At 45.4% G+C, this 18,299-nt stretch overlaps 1 protein-coding gene across 4 annotated transcripts in view; it reads left to right on the top strand.

Moving 5' to 3' along the window:
* Positions 1 to 952: 952 nt before the first annotated feature.
* LOC147619517 (phosphoinositide phospholipase C 2-like) overlaps positions 953 to 18,299 on the top strand; it is a 30,325-nt gene continuing 12,978 nt past the window's right edge. The window contains exons 1-9 of one of the 4 annotated variants that reach the window (XM_086773191.1): positions 1,005 to 1,121; positions 1,197 to 1,330; positions 1,452 to 2,021; positions 2,440 to 2,636; positions 2,785 to 2,920; positions 3,340 to 3,612; positions 3,713 to 3,963; positions 4,053 to 4,170; positions 4,312 to 4,479. In XM_086773191.1, coding sequence (XP_086629317.1) covers positions 1,707 to 2,021; positions 2,440 to 2,636; positions 2,785 to 2,920; positions 3,340 to 3,612; positions 3,713 to 3,963; positions 4,053 to 4,170; positions 4,312 to 4,479 — 1,458 coding nt within the window. In that variant the 5' untranslated portion in view covers positions 1,005 to 1,121; positions 1,197 to 1,330; positions 1,452 to 1,706. Of the gene's footprint in view, positions 1,331 to 1,378; positions 2,022 to 2,439; positions 2,637 to 2,784; positions 2,921 to 3,339; positions 3,613 to 3,712; positions 3,964 to 4,052; positions 4,171 to 4,311; positions 4,480 to 18,299 lie in introns of those variants that run through there. The other 3 variants (XM_086773189.1, XM_086773190.1, XM_086773188.1) reach the window with 3 other exon arrangements.

The following is an 18,299-nucleotide window of genomic DNA, read 5'->3' as shown; positions in this document are numbered from 1 at the left end:
ATATTCTTGCGTCAATGCAATCTTCTTTGTATCTTGAAATCATTGCTTAACTTGATGGTGTTTACACATCTAAAGTTGATGAACATAGTAAAGACATGGATGAATGGGGGATGGAGTTGAGTAATGGATGGTTGCTTCTTGGCCATTGTTAGATTGTCTTGGTTTTACGGTGGCCTAAAAAATTGTGTAACACCTTGAATACACATTCAATTCTTGATGGTGTTTACACATCTAAAGTTGATGAACATAGTAAAGACATGGATGAATGGGGGATGGAGTTGAGTAATGGATGGTTGCTTCTTGGCCATTGTTAGATTGTCTTGGTTTTACGGTGGTCTCAAAAATTGTGTAACACCTTGAATACACATTCAATTCTTGTTTAATAATAGATTACCTTGCATGAAGCAAAGTCACACATTCCATTCTTGCAAGTTGGATAACTGTTCTGCATAAGCATTGGTGAGTGATTGTTGCGTTGTGCAAACTTTAGCAAAATATAACTTTTGCAAGTCAAATAACATCCCTAAATTTTACACACTCTTTTAATATTCACAATTCTCATTCTTATGACTGAAACAAGGATGCTAATGTAATGAGGACACTACTGTAATTTAGATGCATTTAGAGGATGCCATTGAAGTTTAGACACTCTTGAATGAAACAAGGACGGTATTGTAATTTAGATAGTGATTCAGAGTACCCATAATTCATATTTCTATGAATGAAACAAGGATGCTAATGTAATTTAGACACTCTTTTAGTACATTGGCCATGGTCATAAGGAGTGCTTGGGAACTAGTTTTGTGAAGGCCTACCTTAGGTACATGTTGTGGGCACTAAGTAGCCTAGCTTGTGAAGGTGCATGTTGTGGGCACTAACTAGCCTAACCTGTGCATGTATGTACGTGTTGTGGGCACTAGGATGTATGATCTAAATGCATGAAATGCAATGGCATGTTGTATACAAAACATTACATGTAGATGATGTATCGACCTTACTACATACATGCATGATGCATGATTATAGTTAATAGCTATGTTTATTGGACATGCTCCCAGGGAGGGTGAGCTGGCCTTTTCGTGCCTGTCGCTACTGTTCACCTTCATCAAGAGTGGTTGCAGGTTGGGGTTGCTTTTTGGTCTCTGCAGGTTCCGACCCCGGATATGAACGACTAATTTTTGCCTTTCCTTCGTCAGGTACTTACTAGTACAGGACCTCGAATTTGTTTCTTTGGAAGCGGTGAAGGATTGGGCATAACTTTTAGCCCTGCTTTTGCTCTTTCCGTCTTCTTTGCTGCTTGAAGGGCTTGCTTGATTTCTGTCTCTTTAAGGTTTCGATTATTAACAAAATCCTTGCAATTATTTAACTGGAGTTGATTGAAAGGGGGCTTGGTTGGAGAAATCGAAGTGGGGTTTGATGAAATCTTTTGACCAGGCAAACTGTTTGAACAGTGAAGTAGCACACAGTGTGAGATTTGTTGCAGAAAACTACCCATCTTTGGGGCAGAAGCAGTGGTTTCGTGCATAACAAAGCTTTATACAATGCGACAGTTTCTGCAAATTGAGTAGCATACAGTTTGAAGTTTATTGCAAAACACTATCCATTTGTGGACAAAAACAGTGGTTTTGGAAACTGTGTTTTGTGTTTGTGACTGTAAACGCAAAGCACCCATCTGTGAGCCTTTGTCAACACTTTGGTACTTAAACATGCTGGCCATTAAGAGCTGCCTGGCTTGCCTGTCCGGCCGCAAGTTTGAAGTGGACCTGTCCCCACCCAAGGATGTTGAAGATCTCTTCAGAAAATACTCTGAGAACGAGGCTATGAAAGCAGACCATTTTCAAAGGTTCCTATCTGAAGTGCAAGGCGAAACCAAGTCTGAGGCGGAGGCAGAGGCCATCATGAACAGTTACCTGAGCGAAAAAGGCAATGTCTGGGACAAGCTTACTCGGCCCAAGTTTAACTTGGATAATTTCTTCGGCTACCTTTTCAGTGAGAGGTTGAACCCACCTCTTGATTTTAAGGTATTTGCACCTTGCTTTTGTCTAATATTGCAAATGCACGCAATCTCCTTGTGCAGTGTCACCCCTTCCCTTCTACCATGTGCCACCATCTTCTTGTGCCATACGGCACAGTTGAATTGCGCCTAATGGCACAATCTCTTATGCCATGTGGCACTACTGCACTGTGTGTTGCAACATCTTATGCCACCTGGTACTCCTCACCTTTCATCAACACTTTGTACTGATAATGAACCTCCTTATACACATGCACAAGCACATACATTTGCAAGTGGTGGATATTGATATGTGTGTGTTTACACACATTTGCAAATTTTAATGCTAACCTTGCTCAAGAATACGGTGGGTAGAGTTTGATTTGATTATGTGGCATTGTTATCTCCCAAAGTAGCATTTACCTTGTGTGCTCCATTTCCTACAGGTGCACCATGATATGAATCTACCCATGTCACACTACTTCATTTTTACGGGACATAATTCTTACCTTACGGGTAACCAGCTCAGCAGTGATTGTAGTGAGAAGCCCATTATTGAAGCACTCCGCAGAGGAGTACGAGTGATCGAATTGGACTTGTGGCCCAATCCCGGGAAAGATAACATTCATGTTCTACACGGAAGGTAACAAGTGGCATGTGTTCAAGCTTCCCACGAAGGATAATCTACTACAATGTGTAGTGTTTTCACTGGCAAAATGCATTGAGTAGTCGTTTGGCATGTTGTGGGTATTGCATGTATTGATGAGCTATCTTACTGCTTTGTCTGTTAGAACTTTAACCACACCAGTTGACTTCGAGCAGTGCATAGTGGCGATAAAGGATAATGCATTTGTTAAGAGTGAGTATCCCGTCATCATCACTTTCGAAGACCATCTGCCGGCTTCCTTACAAGCCAAGGCAGCAGAGGTATGTGGATTCTTTTTTCTGTGCATATCACTAAGTTTATGTGAATATAAGCATACATACTAAATGATGACGCAGGTTGTTTGCATGCATGCAGGAAGGTTTATGTGAGTATGTGATGAAAGTTGAAACACTTGCTTTTTGTCTAGGTCTATGTGGGCATTTGTGTATGTCTGTGCCTGTGTGCGCGTGCACATGTGTACATATGCATGGTCATACTTCTTTTAGTAGGTTCATGTAGCTGTAAGCCTATGTACTTATGACATGCACAAATATACTGGTTTGTCTATGTATTATAGTACGTCTACAAAGATGTAAGCCTTACGTATCAAACAAATGCTAGCTTGTATTCACATATTATTGGGCAACCAACCGAGACACATCAGAAGATAGGCTAAAAGAGGGTTTTTATTGCATGACAGATAGTTAATCGGGTACTTGGGGACACTCTTTACTATCCAGACTCACAACAGGAGGGTTTCACAGAGTTCCCTTCACCAGATTCGCTGAAGAACAGAATTTTAATCTCAACCAAACCTCCGAAGGAGTATCTGGCAACTCAGAAGGATGGCCATAGTTTCAAAGCCACGCCAGGAGGCAGCGGTGTAGCTGCCGAAGACACGACACTAGCCAAGGAGGAGCCTTGGGGCGATGAGCTCCCTGACATCACCGAGGACTCCTTAATTGCAGACAAGGTAGACTTTTTCAATCTTGAGGTGAACCAGGAGTGGAAAAGTTCATCTTGATGTGAGCTTCAAAGCCTCATGTGTGATTACTTCGTGTCTGTGAATTCAGAGTTTGCCTGTCTCAACCGAACCAGGGCTTGAAGTGGACGTGTCTGATGAGGAGAGTAAGCCCCCAGAAAAACACAAAGACTCCAATGTGGCACCCGAATATAAAAGGATCATCACGATTCGAGCAGGGAAACCTTCTGGTCATTCGCTGAAGGATTCGCTTGCCGTAGGAGACCCATTTGTAAGAAGGGTGAGCCTGAGTGAGCCTCAGCTTTCGAAACTGGCCAAGTCACATCCAGATGCAGTCGTGAGGTATGGCCATAAGGCAACGTGCACAACGAAATTGTGTATGTTTTGCACCTTAGGATTAACCTTTGCTGATATATTTATACTTTTCTCAGTTTCACCATGAAGAATCTACTCAGAATATACCCAAAAGGGATGCGTGTCAACTCATCAAACTATAACCCTCTAAAGGCATGGACACATGGAGCCCAAATGGTGGCTTTCAACATGCAGGTCTGTGTTATATTTTGAATTTACAAAGTGCTTAGAGGCTAATCTTACTTTAAAACTTTCTTTACTCATGTTTAGCCATGGTTTCTGTAGTTTCCAGTCAACCTGGCACATGTTTTAAGAAGTGTTTTTTATTTGTTACAGGGGTATGGAAGACCACTTTGGTTAGTCCATGGGCTATTCAGAGCAAATGGAGGCAGTGGTTATGTGAGAAAACCAGACTATCTCATTGACAAGTCCTCAGAAGGAGAATTAAACAGACAAAATTCCTTTGATCCAATGCAACCTGGCCCAGTAAAGCAAACTTTGAAGGCGAGTCCTGGGAACTTGGAAGTTAGCATAAGTGCTTTTCACTCTAGAGCACTACTTCACCTATCACAACTCAAAAGGCGTTTTAGTAAAATCTAATGTGAGATGAGACTTTTGGCAAGCTTAGTGTTTATTGACATCACAAGTTGCCAAGTATCACGGCTGCCTTAGCACTGATCATGCTCTCTCTCTCTCTCTCTCTCTCTCTCTCTCTCATGGATATATAGTGTGTGTGTGTGTGTGTGTGTTCTGGCATAGTGGTTACACATCATGTGTGGGAGAAACAGGAATTAGGGTTAGTTCATGTGTGGGAGACATACACAGAGAAGCACAAGGGAGAGAGAGAGAGAGAGAGTTGTGGGGATAAGTCAACTCATGAGGCATGAGTGTGTGACTCCCCTATCACACATGTATATTGCACTAGTACACATAGTGCACTTAGTACATTAAAAGTACTAAGTGTACTATGTACTATAACTTATGGGCTTGTACACACTATAAGGGTGGGCATAGTGCCTTTACCCCAACAACCTCCCACTTAAAGGCAAAGTGCCCTTAAGTAAAGGAAAAGAAAAATCAGCATGTACATGATAATATACAAGGCCATATCAAGGCTGAAACTGGCCTCATCCAATGCCCATCAAGTGTCTGCAATGAGCAAACCGCTCTGAAGTCAAACTCTTTGTCAACAGATCAGCCGGGTTGTCATCCGTGTGAATCTTAACAAGCTGAATTTGCTTGTTCTCTATCACCTCTCTGATGAAATGATACTTCACATCCACATGCTTCGTCTTTGCATGAAAGACAGGATTCTTTGCCAACTGGATGGCACTCTGACTGTCACAATGCAACAATGGAATATCCCCTGTATAACCCAAATCAACCACTAACCGAGATAGCCATAATGCCTCCTTGCAAGCCTCTGTGGCTGCAATATACTCGGCCTCTGTAGTAGATAAGGCTGTGCACTTCTGCATCCTGGATATCCATGACACAGCACCTCCTGTGAATGTAAATACATAACCGGTAGTAGACTTCCGGTTATCTGGATGACCGGCATAATCCGAATCCGTATAACCATGCACTAATGTATCCTGTTTGCCAAAACATATGCACATATCCTGTGTGCCCTTCAGGTATCTCATGACACCTTTCACTGCTTCCCAATGCTTCTTGCCAGGGTTGGACATGTATCTAGAAACCACTCCCACTGCAAATGCAATGTCCGGCCTAGTAGCAACCATGGCATACATGAGACTGCCACAAGCCGAAGCATACGGAATCTTGGCCATATCAGCCCTGTCTCTATCTGACTGTGGGCTGTCCATAGCACTGAGTTTCACATATGGAGGCAAAGGAGTACTAGTCTTCTTCCCCCCGTCCATATTGAACCTCTGCAAGACTTTGCCAATGTATTCCTTCTGAGACAAATACAACACATGCTGATTTCTGTCCCGAAGTATCCGCATACCCAAGATGTGATTTGCATCACCCAAATCCTTCATATCAAAGGTTTGATGCAGCCTCTGCTTCAAGGTATCCATCTCCTTACGAGATTTCCCGGCAATCAACATATCATCAACATACAAGATGAGGATCAATAGACTGCCATCCAAAGCTTTCTTGGTGTACAAGCAGTGATCTATGTCACTTCTCCTGAATTTCTGGGATTTCATGAATGTATCAAATTTATGATACCATTCCCTTGGTGCCTGTTTGAGCCCATAAAGACTCTTTTTCAGCTTGCATACAAGCTTCTCCTTTCCACTTACTGCATAACCCTCTGGCTGCTGCATATATATCTCCTCATGGAGATCACCGTGAAGAAAAGCAGTCTTTACATCCATCTGAATCAAGTCCAGATCATCATGCGCAACCAAAGCCAACACAGCTCTAAGTGTGGTCATTTTGACCACTGGAGAGAAGATCTCCTCAAAGTCCACACCATATTCCTGCTTGAAGCCCTTAGCCACTAACCTGGCTTTGTATCTTGGCTTTGCATCTGGTGCAACTTTGAGCCTGTATACCCACTTGCATGGCAAAACCTTCTTGCCTGCAGGCAAATGCACCAACTTCCAAGTTCCATTTTTATGCAGAGAATCCATCTCTGACTTCATGGCACGCTCCCAAAGAGCCTTGTCTGCCCTCTGTAAAGCCTCCTTATAACATGAGGGCTCCCCACAGTCAGTAAGCATCAAGTAGTCAACCCCTGGAACAAACCTGTCAGGGGCTCTGGAGGGTCTTGTGGACCTCCGTACCCAATGACCATCATTTGCAGGTTGCTGTCCAGCCTGCATATCACCCATTGGTGGCTCCTGTTCCATGCCATAAGGCTGAAAAATCATGCCCGGTATTTCTTCTAACTGTGGTATATCCATAGGGATATCTTCTGCCATCTCTGGCTGTCCATTTGGACCATTTTCAGCACCATTTAAGGGCTGGTTTTCCTGCTGTAATGGCTGATTTACAGCCCTTTGTTGTTGTCCATGATGTCCATCATCATCAAAGATGACTCTGCCGGGCTTCTGTTGCCTTGCAGGCTCCTTATACATGCATGTTTCATCAAAAATGACATCATTGCTGCGTATGATCTTTCTATTCATGGGATCCCAAAGTCTATACCCCATTTCACCTCTGTCACCATATCCTAGGAATATGCATTTGTGAGACTTAGGATCAAGTTTGGTGCGCATTTCCCTGCGTATCTGCACGTACGCAACGCAACCAAACACTCTCAAGTGCTTGTATGACGGAGGCTTCCCTGTCCATACTTCTTCTGGAACTTTCCCACCAAGCCTCGTGTTAGGTGACCTGTTTATAAGGTGAACGGCTGTCATAACAGCTTCAGCCCAAAAACCATGAGGTAATGCAGCATGTGACAACATAGAACGGACCTTCTCCTGTATGGTCCTGTTCATCCTCTCTGCTGTCCCGTTTTGTGGAGGATCATAAGGAGTAGAGAGCTCCCTCTTGATGCCTTTAGCATCGCAAAAGTCCTGAAACTGTTTGGACATGTACTCTCCACCATTGTCGGAACGCAAAGCCTTCAGTGTTTTGCCAGTTTGATTCTCAACTAGAGCAACAAACTTCTGAAACACTGAGAATGTATCACTCTTCAAACGAAGAGGATAGACCCACACCTTGCGTGTGGCATCATCAATAAAAGACACAAAGTATTTTGCCCCTCCCAAAGAAAGCTGAGGCATCTCTCATACATCAGTATGCACAAGCTCTAACTGAGCATCTTTCTGTCCAAGAGCTTTCTTGTGGGGGCACTGTAGTTGCCTACCATATATACAATGCTCACAAAACTGAAAACTTGAAAACTTTAGAGAAGGCAAGTAACCCAAACGAGACAATTGCTCCATTCCCTTGACACTCATGTGTCCCAACCGGCTATGCCACATAGAGATTTCCGGCAGCTCGGTTGCATTTACATTAGCATGGTGACAAACACCTGCATGCATAAAGTAAAGAGTGTCCACCTTAGAGCCTCTGGCAACAACCAGTGAGCCCTTACTAATCTTCCACTTTCCACTACCAAATGTGGTAACATAATCAGCATCATCAAGCTGTCCAGTAGAAAGCAGATTCTTCTTGATCTCAGGCACATGCCTGACATCATGGAGCATAAGCTGTGAGCCATCTGAAAACACAAGCCTCACATCACCTCTGCCAAGAATCTTGCATGCATGGTTATCACCCAAATAAACCACTCCTTCATTGCCAGCAGTATACCTGACAAACAAGTCTCTGCAACCTGTGACATGAAAGGAGGCACCTGAATCAATGATCCATGAGTGCATACCATGACCACCTGTAAGAAGTGAATGGGCATCAAGTGAAGACGTAAATAGGACCTCATCCTCACTGCCACCTGCATGTGACACATTGATTTCTTCAATCTTGACTCCACTTTTGCCCTTTGGCTTTACATCTTTGGCTTCATCTTTCTCTTTGTCTTTGCCTTTTCCCTTTTCCTTTTGATCATTTTTCCATTTGTAGCATTGCTTTTTAATGTGTCCCTTCTTGCCACAATAATGGCATTCCAAATCCTTTTTGGAGCGAGACTTGCTCCTTCCCCTTTCTTGGCTTTTCCCCCTTTGCTGGGATCTCCCACGTGCATTCATTGCATTGGACTTTCCAACAGAGTTGTTTTTCCTGTTCATCTCTTCTTGAAGAAGAGCACCCTCAACATCTGCATATGACAGCATAGCATGTGAATTGCTAGTGGCTGTCCTGAATGTGTCCCAACTCTCTGGCAAAGTGCATAACAAAAAAGTGGCTTTGAACTCATCGTCCATTGCCAACTTTTGATTAATGACCTGGCTGACAATACCATTAAACTCATTTAGATGGGCTGTCATAGACGCCCCTTCCTTCATCTGAAGACCTATGAGTTTCTTCAACCAATACACTTTGCTTGAGGCACTTTGTTGGGCATACAAGTCCTGCAATCTCTGCCACATTCCCCAAGCTGTCTTCTCTTCACGAATGCTGAAAAGTAATGAGTCTGACACAGACAACATGATAGTAGATCTTGCCAGCTCATCCATATCTTCCCACTCTTCAGCAATAAGAGAAGCAGGCATTACACCCCTTTCTTTGATAGGCTTGTGCTGCTTTTTCTGGAGCAACACATTGTAGCACTGGGTTTGCCAAATATCATAGTTATGCGAGCCTTCAAGCTTCTTGATGTGAAGCAATGAAGAGCTCTCACCTGTGGTTGCCATAGCAATATGCAACCTGTCAATGCCTGACTCCCTGCAAAATGTGCAAATACTGCACCAAAAGCACACAAAGTGCTTACAGTTTTTCTCCCAAGCTTTATCTCCCACTGCGGAAGCACAAATGCAACTTTTCTCCCACTTTATGTGATGAAATCACCAAAATCTGGTTGCTGCAGATTTTGGACAGCACCTTAAATGTGCTCTGTTGCCCTTCCAAAGTACTGTAAAGCAGTACCAAGTGCTCACCAATGATGAACCAAACCTGTACCGGCAAGTTCAGCAGCTGAAATTGAACCTTTTGGTCACTCAAAACAGTGTACAGCCATGCCAAAACTTGCACAAAGCTGTGCCAAATCTGTACCAGCAGGTACAGTAGCAATAAATGCTCTCCTGGCTGTCCAAATGAGTAAAAATCAGACTTTTACAGTCCCGAACACTGCAGAAAACAGTCCCGAACAGAAATTGGGCAAAAGCCCCTTGACTGCAAGCTGATTTTTGAAGATTCAAGGCATAAATGTCTTGCCTGCTGCTTTGCCAAGCTCAACAAGCATACAAACTTGAAAAGCCCCTTGATTTAAGATCAATTTCTGATCATACATGGTACATTGACGCACATGAAGGCATCCAAAGTCTTCGCGATGCTTCCCCCTGGCCACATATACATCAAATACATGAAAGCCCCTTGATTTACAGGCACATTGAGTGCTTGTAAGGCATCAACACATTATCCACAGCATCAACTGCGAGTGCCTGCATGCAAATCAACCAAATCGGCACAAAAGCCCCTTGATTTGCACTGCAATTTGCTGCAATTTTGCTGCAATTTTTCCCAAATGTGCGATTTTTCACGTCATACAGCATGTATGAGTGCTTAATTGCACAATTACATCAAAAGCCCCAAATTTCGACATCCAATTTCCTGCAAATTGATCCTGATTGTGACCAATGTCACCCAATTTTGCCAATTTCGCTCAAAATTGAGCAATTCGGCACCTGTACCTGCTCAATTGCAAATAATGGGCATAAAAATTCCCGAAATTGAAGCAAAATACCTCTAATTTGGGCTGAATTTGAGGGGCAATTCTGATTTGAGGGGCAATTCTGATGTTGACTGCTGATTCGTGTGGATAATTAGCTGCTGCTGCTGTAGAGGACACGTGGAGGCACCAGGGGACACGTGGCTGTTGAGTCGCCTCGCGTGGCTGTTAGGCAGCCACGCTCACACTGACTCAGCGTGGCTAGTTGTGCAGAGTAAGAGGTTGGGCAGACCAGCGTGGCTGTTGGAGAGGCGGACTGTTGGCCAGTCGTACAAAGAGAGTCGGAGCAGCGATTATGCAATGCGACGACCACCTTTGTTACGCCTTGTGGCCAGCGCTATACGCCTTGCTGTATGTTTACGTTGCCGCTTGGTTTACGCCTTCGCTGTCTCCGCCTACTGCTGACGCACGCGCTACCTTTTGCCACGTACGCATTCGCCTAGCACAGCATACACGCCTGAAGTCGACGGGCTCCCTTCGCTAATGGCCAGGCGTCGAGCGAGAGCCTTCGCTTATGTTTCGCCTAGCGCCAGCCGACGCCGTGTAGCGCTTGTTGACGTATTCGCTTAGTAGCGCTTGAACGCTTTATGTGGCCAGGCGCCTTGCTGCAAGCCTACGTAAGTTGCAGAGAGAGAAGAGCTACGCTTTCCTACGTTCAACACAGACAGCTGTAGGCGCCTAGCTCCACCACCATGTTGGAAGTATACTGCACATGCAGAGAGCTGCAGACTGGCTCTGATACCAGTTGTGTGGGAGAAACAGGAATTAGGGTTAGTTCATGTGTGGGAGACATACACAGAGAAGCACAAGGGAGAGAGAGAGAGAGAGAGTTGTGGGGATAAGTCAACTCATGAGGCATGAGTGTGTGACTCCCCTATCACACATGTATATTGCACTAGTACACATAGTGCACTTAGTACATTAAAAGTACTAAGTGTACTATGTACTATAACTTATGGGCTTGTACACACTATAAGGGTGGGCATAGTGCCTTTACCCCAACACATCATTCTTCTAAATGAGAAATCCCGGGTTCAAGTCCCATTCCTTGCACTGTGTTGCCGTCATATGGATGATATGTGGTCCTTTTGCTTGGATATGGCATTGAAAGACATGCCATCTTTCTTACTCTCCTTCCCTTTCTCATCAAGCAAGAGCCCATGATTGAGCTGGGAGGTACAACTCTACAGCGAAAGAACTGAGCAAGAAATTCAGCCTGGGACGCTCTGCTGTAGATAGTCATGGAGTAGACAAGGTGTTCGTTGAGGTAGCACATCCCCGATCCCAGGCTCTGGGGTTTATGCATGTCACTACAGGAGACAATGCTGTGAGAAACCTAAGCGTATCTTGCCATGAAAAGGTGAGAGAGACGGAGGATGAGAATAACCACACCTTTTAAGATTGAAGACGCAAAAAGCCAAGTACATGTGCTATTTACCAGCCCATATGATCCCTGCACAACTGGTCGGTTGGTCGGTGGCCTGGTGCTCGACCTACCTGACCTTGTGCACCACCTGCCCAGACCTGTCCATCTCTCAAACACAGCTGTCCAGCGGCCGAAATCTGGTTCTTCCCTGCCCGGTATCAAGCGTGAGATCCCTTAAGCAGCCCGTCCCTGACAGAGGCTGCTTAAGCATAGCCTTGGCATTGATCGGACTCTGCAGGTGCGTCGCACTCTTCCTGACTAATACTTTAGGCGTGCTCAACTGTAGAGCTTCCAAGTGGGTACTGCATAAAAAAATTGACAACTTAAGTCGGCTCTGACCCAAGGTAATGGATGCCGTGAGAAGTTTGATGAATCTCCATGTCTTGTTACGAAGCGAACATTGCGTCCTTGTCAGTGGTCACCACAAGAACCTGCAAATGTATCTCCTTATGAAGCCTCTGATCAAATACCGCCTGATGAAGTATTGGCCCTAATGATGAGAATCCTCTTGTATACCTCTCATAGGCCTGGTCGGCCAGCCCACAACCTGTTTTGGGCATCCCCTAGACTTGTCCACACGTTGTTGGATGCCCGGTTATTGGCCTAACAAGCTGTCCGGACACTTGTATAAGCCAAGTGGGTTGTACCTTTGCATGAGACAACGCACTAATTGTGCAGGAGAATGCAACGACTGTCCTGACTTGATGGTTACTAGTGACTTGTCTCTGGACTAGGGGTGACAACATGCTCACTCCCCATCCAAGAGGTTCCTAACTGTGCACTCTTCAGCAGAATGGCCATGTGGCACCCTAGTACAGTGGGTGCATGTGGCATCCCCTCTTGCTTAACTTGTTGATATAGTTGGCACTGGTTGCAGACAAACCACCAACAATTCTGGGTGCTTGGTTAGTACTTCCCATCCTGCCTTTCAAAATCTGTTGATTCTGGATCAAAACCTGCTGCCATCTTGAGAAACTGAGACTTGGCTTCTTGAGAATGAATTGTAGTCATTTGACGATGGTTTGGTCCGATTTGGTGGGTGACAAGGTTGTTTTGGAACGTATGAAAGATGGACATCCCTATGGAGCTTGTGTGGTGGTCTTCTTGTACATTTCCGCCGGTTTCTTTTCCTTCACCTGGAATAGACTTCAAAATGTCCAGAAAAAACTTATTCACACAATTAGCCACAGGTAAATGGGCGGCCAGGTCCATGACTTGCCACATCATCATTGCCATGTGGCACCTGTGCCTGCCCATGATTTTAGGTTCCGGTTCATCTTGGACATCACTGGGAAGAGGTCGAGCATAGTGCTTCTGCCAAGCCACATGAAACACATCATGCATGGTCCAACAACTTCATGGACACCTTGTTGATTGATCTTCTTTAGAATGGAGGAAGGTCTGAAACTCCTGAATGACAACTTTGGGCATCGCTTGCCCACGTGTTTCAACCTTTGTTTCGTAATCTTGAGATATACCCAATCCCCTTCCAAGAATTTCACATCTCTTCTGTCCTTGTTGGCATGCGGGAATAAGCCTCTTGTACTTTGGCCAACTTGTCTTTCACAAACTCTAAAATCTGTTGGTAAGACTCCATCGATTGGTTCGTTAGGCACAGAAGACGATGTCTTGGTCAATAATGATTGGAACAGTCTTCCAAACACTGCCTCATATGGAGTCCTGTCAATAGTTGGAGAAAAAGAGCTGTCAGAACAGCTTGAACCAAAGGCAAAAATTGTTCCCACTTACCTTGCTGATCATGGACATGACACTTCAGCACGTTGAATGCCAATTGATTGTAACTCTCCGTTTGGCCATCCGTTTGTGGGAGGAATGCAATGTGAAAATTAAATTCAGAGTCAAAATTATCGAACAATGCCCTCAAAAAATGACTGGTAAACTTGGCATTGCGATATGATACAATGGTCCTAGGTATGCTACCAATTGGGTACGAGTGCTGATAAACAACTTTGCAACATCTTCGGCAATAACAGTAGACCTGCAAGGAATAAGTATAACAAACTTGCTAAAATGATCAACAATCGTCAAACACTGCATGTTACACTTACTTGGATTGGGAGGCAAATTTGTCGCAAGTTTGTCACTTGGAAAGGACCGGATAGCAGGAAGACTACTTTGGTTCCAAGCACATACCGGTCTCTCTCTTCAAAGAGCCATAAGTCAATTATATAGTGACTACCACTGCCATATATAACCATCCAGTCGCAAACTTTCAGCTCCTTGGTGCTTCGAGCTAGACCCCCCCCCCCCTTCTTTTTCGCCTTTGCTTTAGTCCATCCTTCCCCATGCCTAGGTTCCTCCTCCACTTCCCTTCCTGTTTGCTGCCTGCCTGTGCGCCCCCGTGCAAGTTTGCTGCACACATCCAGCCCCTCTTCTATGTTTTTTCGCCCCTTTCTCTTCCAGCCCCCCTCTGCCTTCCTTCTGATGCCACCCCTGCCCTCCACTTGTGCACCCCTTTAGAGCCCGCCACCTTTTGGACCCCCCCCCACCCCCTCTCCTCTTTCTGTGCTCACCTCCCCGCTGCCTCCCTTTCCCACGTTTCTCTCCAACTCCTCCCTTGTCAATTATCATTTTTCTTTTCGTGCAGACGATTTGCTGCGAGGTTGTTCTTCATTAGCAAGAGTAGGCGCTAAGACTCCATGGCAGCCGCTCCGTCATCTCCGACCGAAGCCGTCGTCCCTTGCCTGTTTTTAGAGGCGGACCTCCAGCCTTTTGCTTTGACAATATCTTCTCTCGTGGCCTCTTCGTTGGTCTGCAAGATCATAGGGAGCAACCCTGCATGCAAACAAGTCTGGGATTTGTCTAGGCTGCCCTCATCGGTGAGCTCGACAAAATCACTTGTATCCATTTCCTTGGGCTTGGCTACTCTTCGGTAGAGTTTGATTCACCCGCAGTGGCCAATCGTGTGATGGCAATAGAGCCCCGTCGCAATTCGCAGCGCTCAAGTGTTCTTTGATTTTCACGTGTAGTGGCTGATTGTGTGATGCAGCAACCCTGTTGTGATTCGTAGGCGCCCAGGTTTTTTTGTGAGATGGCACCATGGTTTCGACCTTGCATCTGATTCCTTGGCAAGTGTATCTGGCTTCCTTGTGATGGTCTACTTCCTTGGCCTTTGGAAGGAGTACGACCCATTGATTTGATGAATTGGACAATCGATAGGATAGGTTTTGGAATCCCGCGAAAGGCTGCATCAGAACTGTAGGCATACCATCCATCAGAGTTTGCATTGCTTCCTTGGAGGATCTCTCGCAGTTTATTGCACTCCCGAGTCTCGAGGGTGAACTGATGAGGTAGTGGAGCGGTGGTCCTCTCTTTTCCTCTCAGTCTCTCTCTCGATAGAGAGTGGGATTGCGAGCTAGCCTCCGCCATTCACTCCCCCAGACAGTCTCCCTAGCTCAGCACCTGGAGGATAGCTGTATTGGAATATATGCTATGAGCTATGCCACATATGCTATGAGTAGTGCCACATGTGAACATGGGCTAACCAAGGGCACTTTTCTCCCTTTGGGTTTTTCCCCTTGGATATTAGGTGTGAAAGGACACCCCACTTATTATGATATTGTGGAGTCAACTTCCTTGCTCCACACATCTTTGTATTCTATCTACTTTGAGTAGCAATCACCATCTCTCACTCTCTTGAGAGCTTGCTGTTGTGTACCATGTGTGTGTGTGTGTGTGTGTGTGTGTGTGTGTGTGTGTGTTTTCTTTGTTTCTCTAAAACCCTAACTCCCAACAGTGGTATCAGAGACTGGTTGCAGATCCGTGGCGGTGCAGTGCCCGACGCCTTCCTTCTTGCGAATCTCCGGCGCTGCTCTGTCTGTTGCTTCTGGCAGTTGCCGGTTTCCGTCTCTGCAGTCCGTCCGGCGGCCACTAGTTTCGTTAAACGCCCGTCCAGGCTCCCGTCACCCGTCTACCTCCTTGCTAGCCCTCCTGCTACCCTTTCCAGCATCCGAAAGGGGCAGAGCTAGTGGGGAGGGCTCCACCGCTGCCCCTCCCATCGGCGGTGCTCGAAGCTTGTGAGGCGGCCCAGGGCGGAGCTCAGCCCTCTTTTGGGCTTACGTGGCAAAGGCAAGTTTGTGCCAGAAAAATTGGGTTGGTTTTCCGTCGCCATGTGGTTCCGTCCCGTGGGCATTCCGTCAAGGTTGGCGCCTACTCCCACGAAGCCGGCAGCACCTGCTCTTCTCGTTGGCCTATATTAGAGCAAGGTTATAGCCTGTTTGTGATTGCCGCTGTTGCTCCGTGCACAACTAGACTCCATTGACGGAGAGTTAGCACCACCGAGAGTGCCTGCAACAACCCTTCAAAATCAGGTAACTGTTCTTTGGTTCAAATCAAGGGGCTTTTGTGAATTCATTGCAAGATTCAAGTGCAGGCAGCAAGGCAAGGCAACTTTTGGCCGCAAAATTCAAGGAATTTTTAGAATTTGGGGGATTTTTTCAGAATTTACACAATTGCATTTACACAACATAGAATTTTGGAGCTTTTCTAAAATTTGTGCTTGATCGCACAATTAAAGCTCATTGGTACATAGATTTTTGGGGCTTTTGTTAATTATGTGCAAGTGACACATAAATTAGCCCATTGGTGCTCAAAAATTTGGGGATTTTCAGCATTGCTTAACTGTAGCCTAAAATTTGGGGCAAAACATTTGCACAGGACATTGTGGTTGTGTGGCATTGCACTCTGGTGCATTTTGGATTTTGCCTACAGGTGCTTTTTACAACATATTTGGTTGCACGTGTTTGCATATCTCTAGGTGAAGAGATTTGAGCAAATGGCTAGAAATACAACCGATATGTTTGGGGTTTTGTCCCAAGAGGATAAATTGGATGGCAGTAATTACTCCCTATGAAGCTTCATGGTCCGAAATCTACTTGTGGCCAAAGAATTATGGGGTTATGTGTCAGGTGAAGATGTACGCTCTGTTGACATAGCACCTAACACGCCTGGTCATGGTGCTCAATAAGCAGCAGTACCCACTCCTTCACAAGAGCAGAAAAGATGGGATACTTGAGATGCCCAAGCGATGGCTTTGATTGCTTTGTCATTAAAGTGATCAATCATACTACATATTCGGTCTTGCAAGACCTCACAACGAGCTTGGGATGAACTTGAAACCATGTATCAGGCAAAGAATGAGGCCAGGGTTACATTTCTCAAGAAAGAACTTGAGAACTTGGACACGAATGAAGGTGATAGTATGGCTGATCATCTTACAAAGATCCAGGATCTTCGGGAGCAGTTGCTTAACATTGATGAGGTCATTTCCGAAAAGGAGTTGGTTTCCAGAACATTATCATCTTTGCCACAAACCTACTTGAATTTCCACACATCGCTCACTCTATCTATGCGGGGTAACCCTGAACCAATCTCGTTTGAACAATTGGTTGGTTTGTTGCTACAGGAGGAGCAGAATCGGAAGAACAAATCTTCCAGCATGCCTGGTGATGGTCCTTTTTCTGCCCAAGACAAAGGCAAGGGAAAAGCTAAACACAATTTTCAGCCAAAGGCTGATTTGGGTAAGCCTTCACAAAAGGCTAAAAATGATGGAGGCAAGCCCAAAAAGAAGGGAAAATGTCACTACTGCAAGAAGCCAGGTCATTACTTCAGAGAGTGCAAAAAGAGGCTTGCAAAGGAGAAGAAAAAGGAAAGCGGCATGGCTATAGATTCGTCTTCATCACCTGCAGGGAAAGATGATGCATCAGTGAATCTTGTGCAGGATGAGTGGACTTTCATCACTTGCAGTTATGATACATCTTTGGAGCATATGTCTCTCAGTGTCAATGAAACACACGACACATGGTCTTGACAGTGGTGCTTCTAAACACATCACCTCACGGAGGGATTTTTTTAAGAAGCTTATGGCTGCCCCAGAAGACGGGTAACATGTGCAAACAATTCTTCTTATCCTGTTCAGGGTGTCGGTGAGGTGATCCTCACAATAGCAGATGGTGCAGACTTATGTCTTTTAGATGTATTGTATGTGCCAGGAATTAAGAACTTCTTGTTGTCCGTCTCCTCTTTTGCTAAAAGAGGATAGGATATGCAGTGAACTTTGAGGATGACAGATGCATAGTGAAAGACCGTGAAGGTGGCTATGCATGTCAAATCCCCACCGATCTCCTCGTGATCGTTCCTGGTACGAGACTCGAATCCTGCAAACAAACAAACAACCAAACAGACAAGGGGGTGCAGGCCTGACTCACCTCCCAACCATGACAGCCGTAGGCAAGCCCACAGTCTTGGCTGTCCCCACCGAGCCACGAGTTGAGCTAACTAGGTTGACGTACCGACCAATCTCCTTCTCGCAACGTCCCATACCGCCACGAACTGCCCTCGCGGGCCTCGGTTGCGTAAAGTAGGTGCACGTCTGCACTAGATCCAGGCTCCAAGACCATAGAGCTCTCACAAACTCGCGAGACTCTCTATATCTCAATAACTAACCTTGGCCATCCTTTTATAGGCTCTTGGCTGGTCATCGGGCGTCCACACTTGGGCGCCCGCCCGTCCATACATGGGTGCCCGCCCGTTAGTATATCCCTAACTCAGCTCGTCAATCAGCCTGCCTAGCTCCAAGCTTCCCCAAGCCTCGAAACTAGTCTTGCGTGC

Source organism: Cibotium barometz, chromosome 33 (assembly GCF_041138505.1).
Source record: "Cibotium barometz isolate CiBa-2024 chromosome 33, ASM4113850v1, whole genome shotgun sequence".
Taxonomy (NCBI): Eukaryota; Viridiplantae; Streptophyta; class Polypodiopsida; order Cyatheales; family Cibotiaceae; genus Cibotium; species Cibotium barometz.
This window is presented reverse-complemented; position numbering and strand designations above follow the sequence as displayed.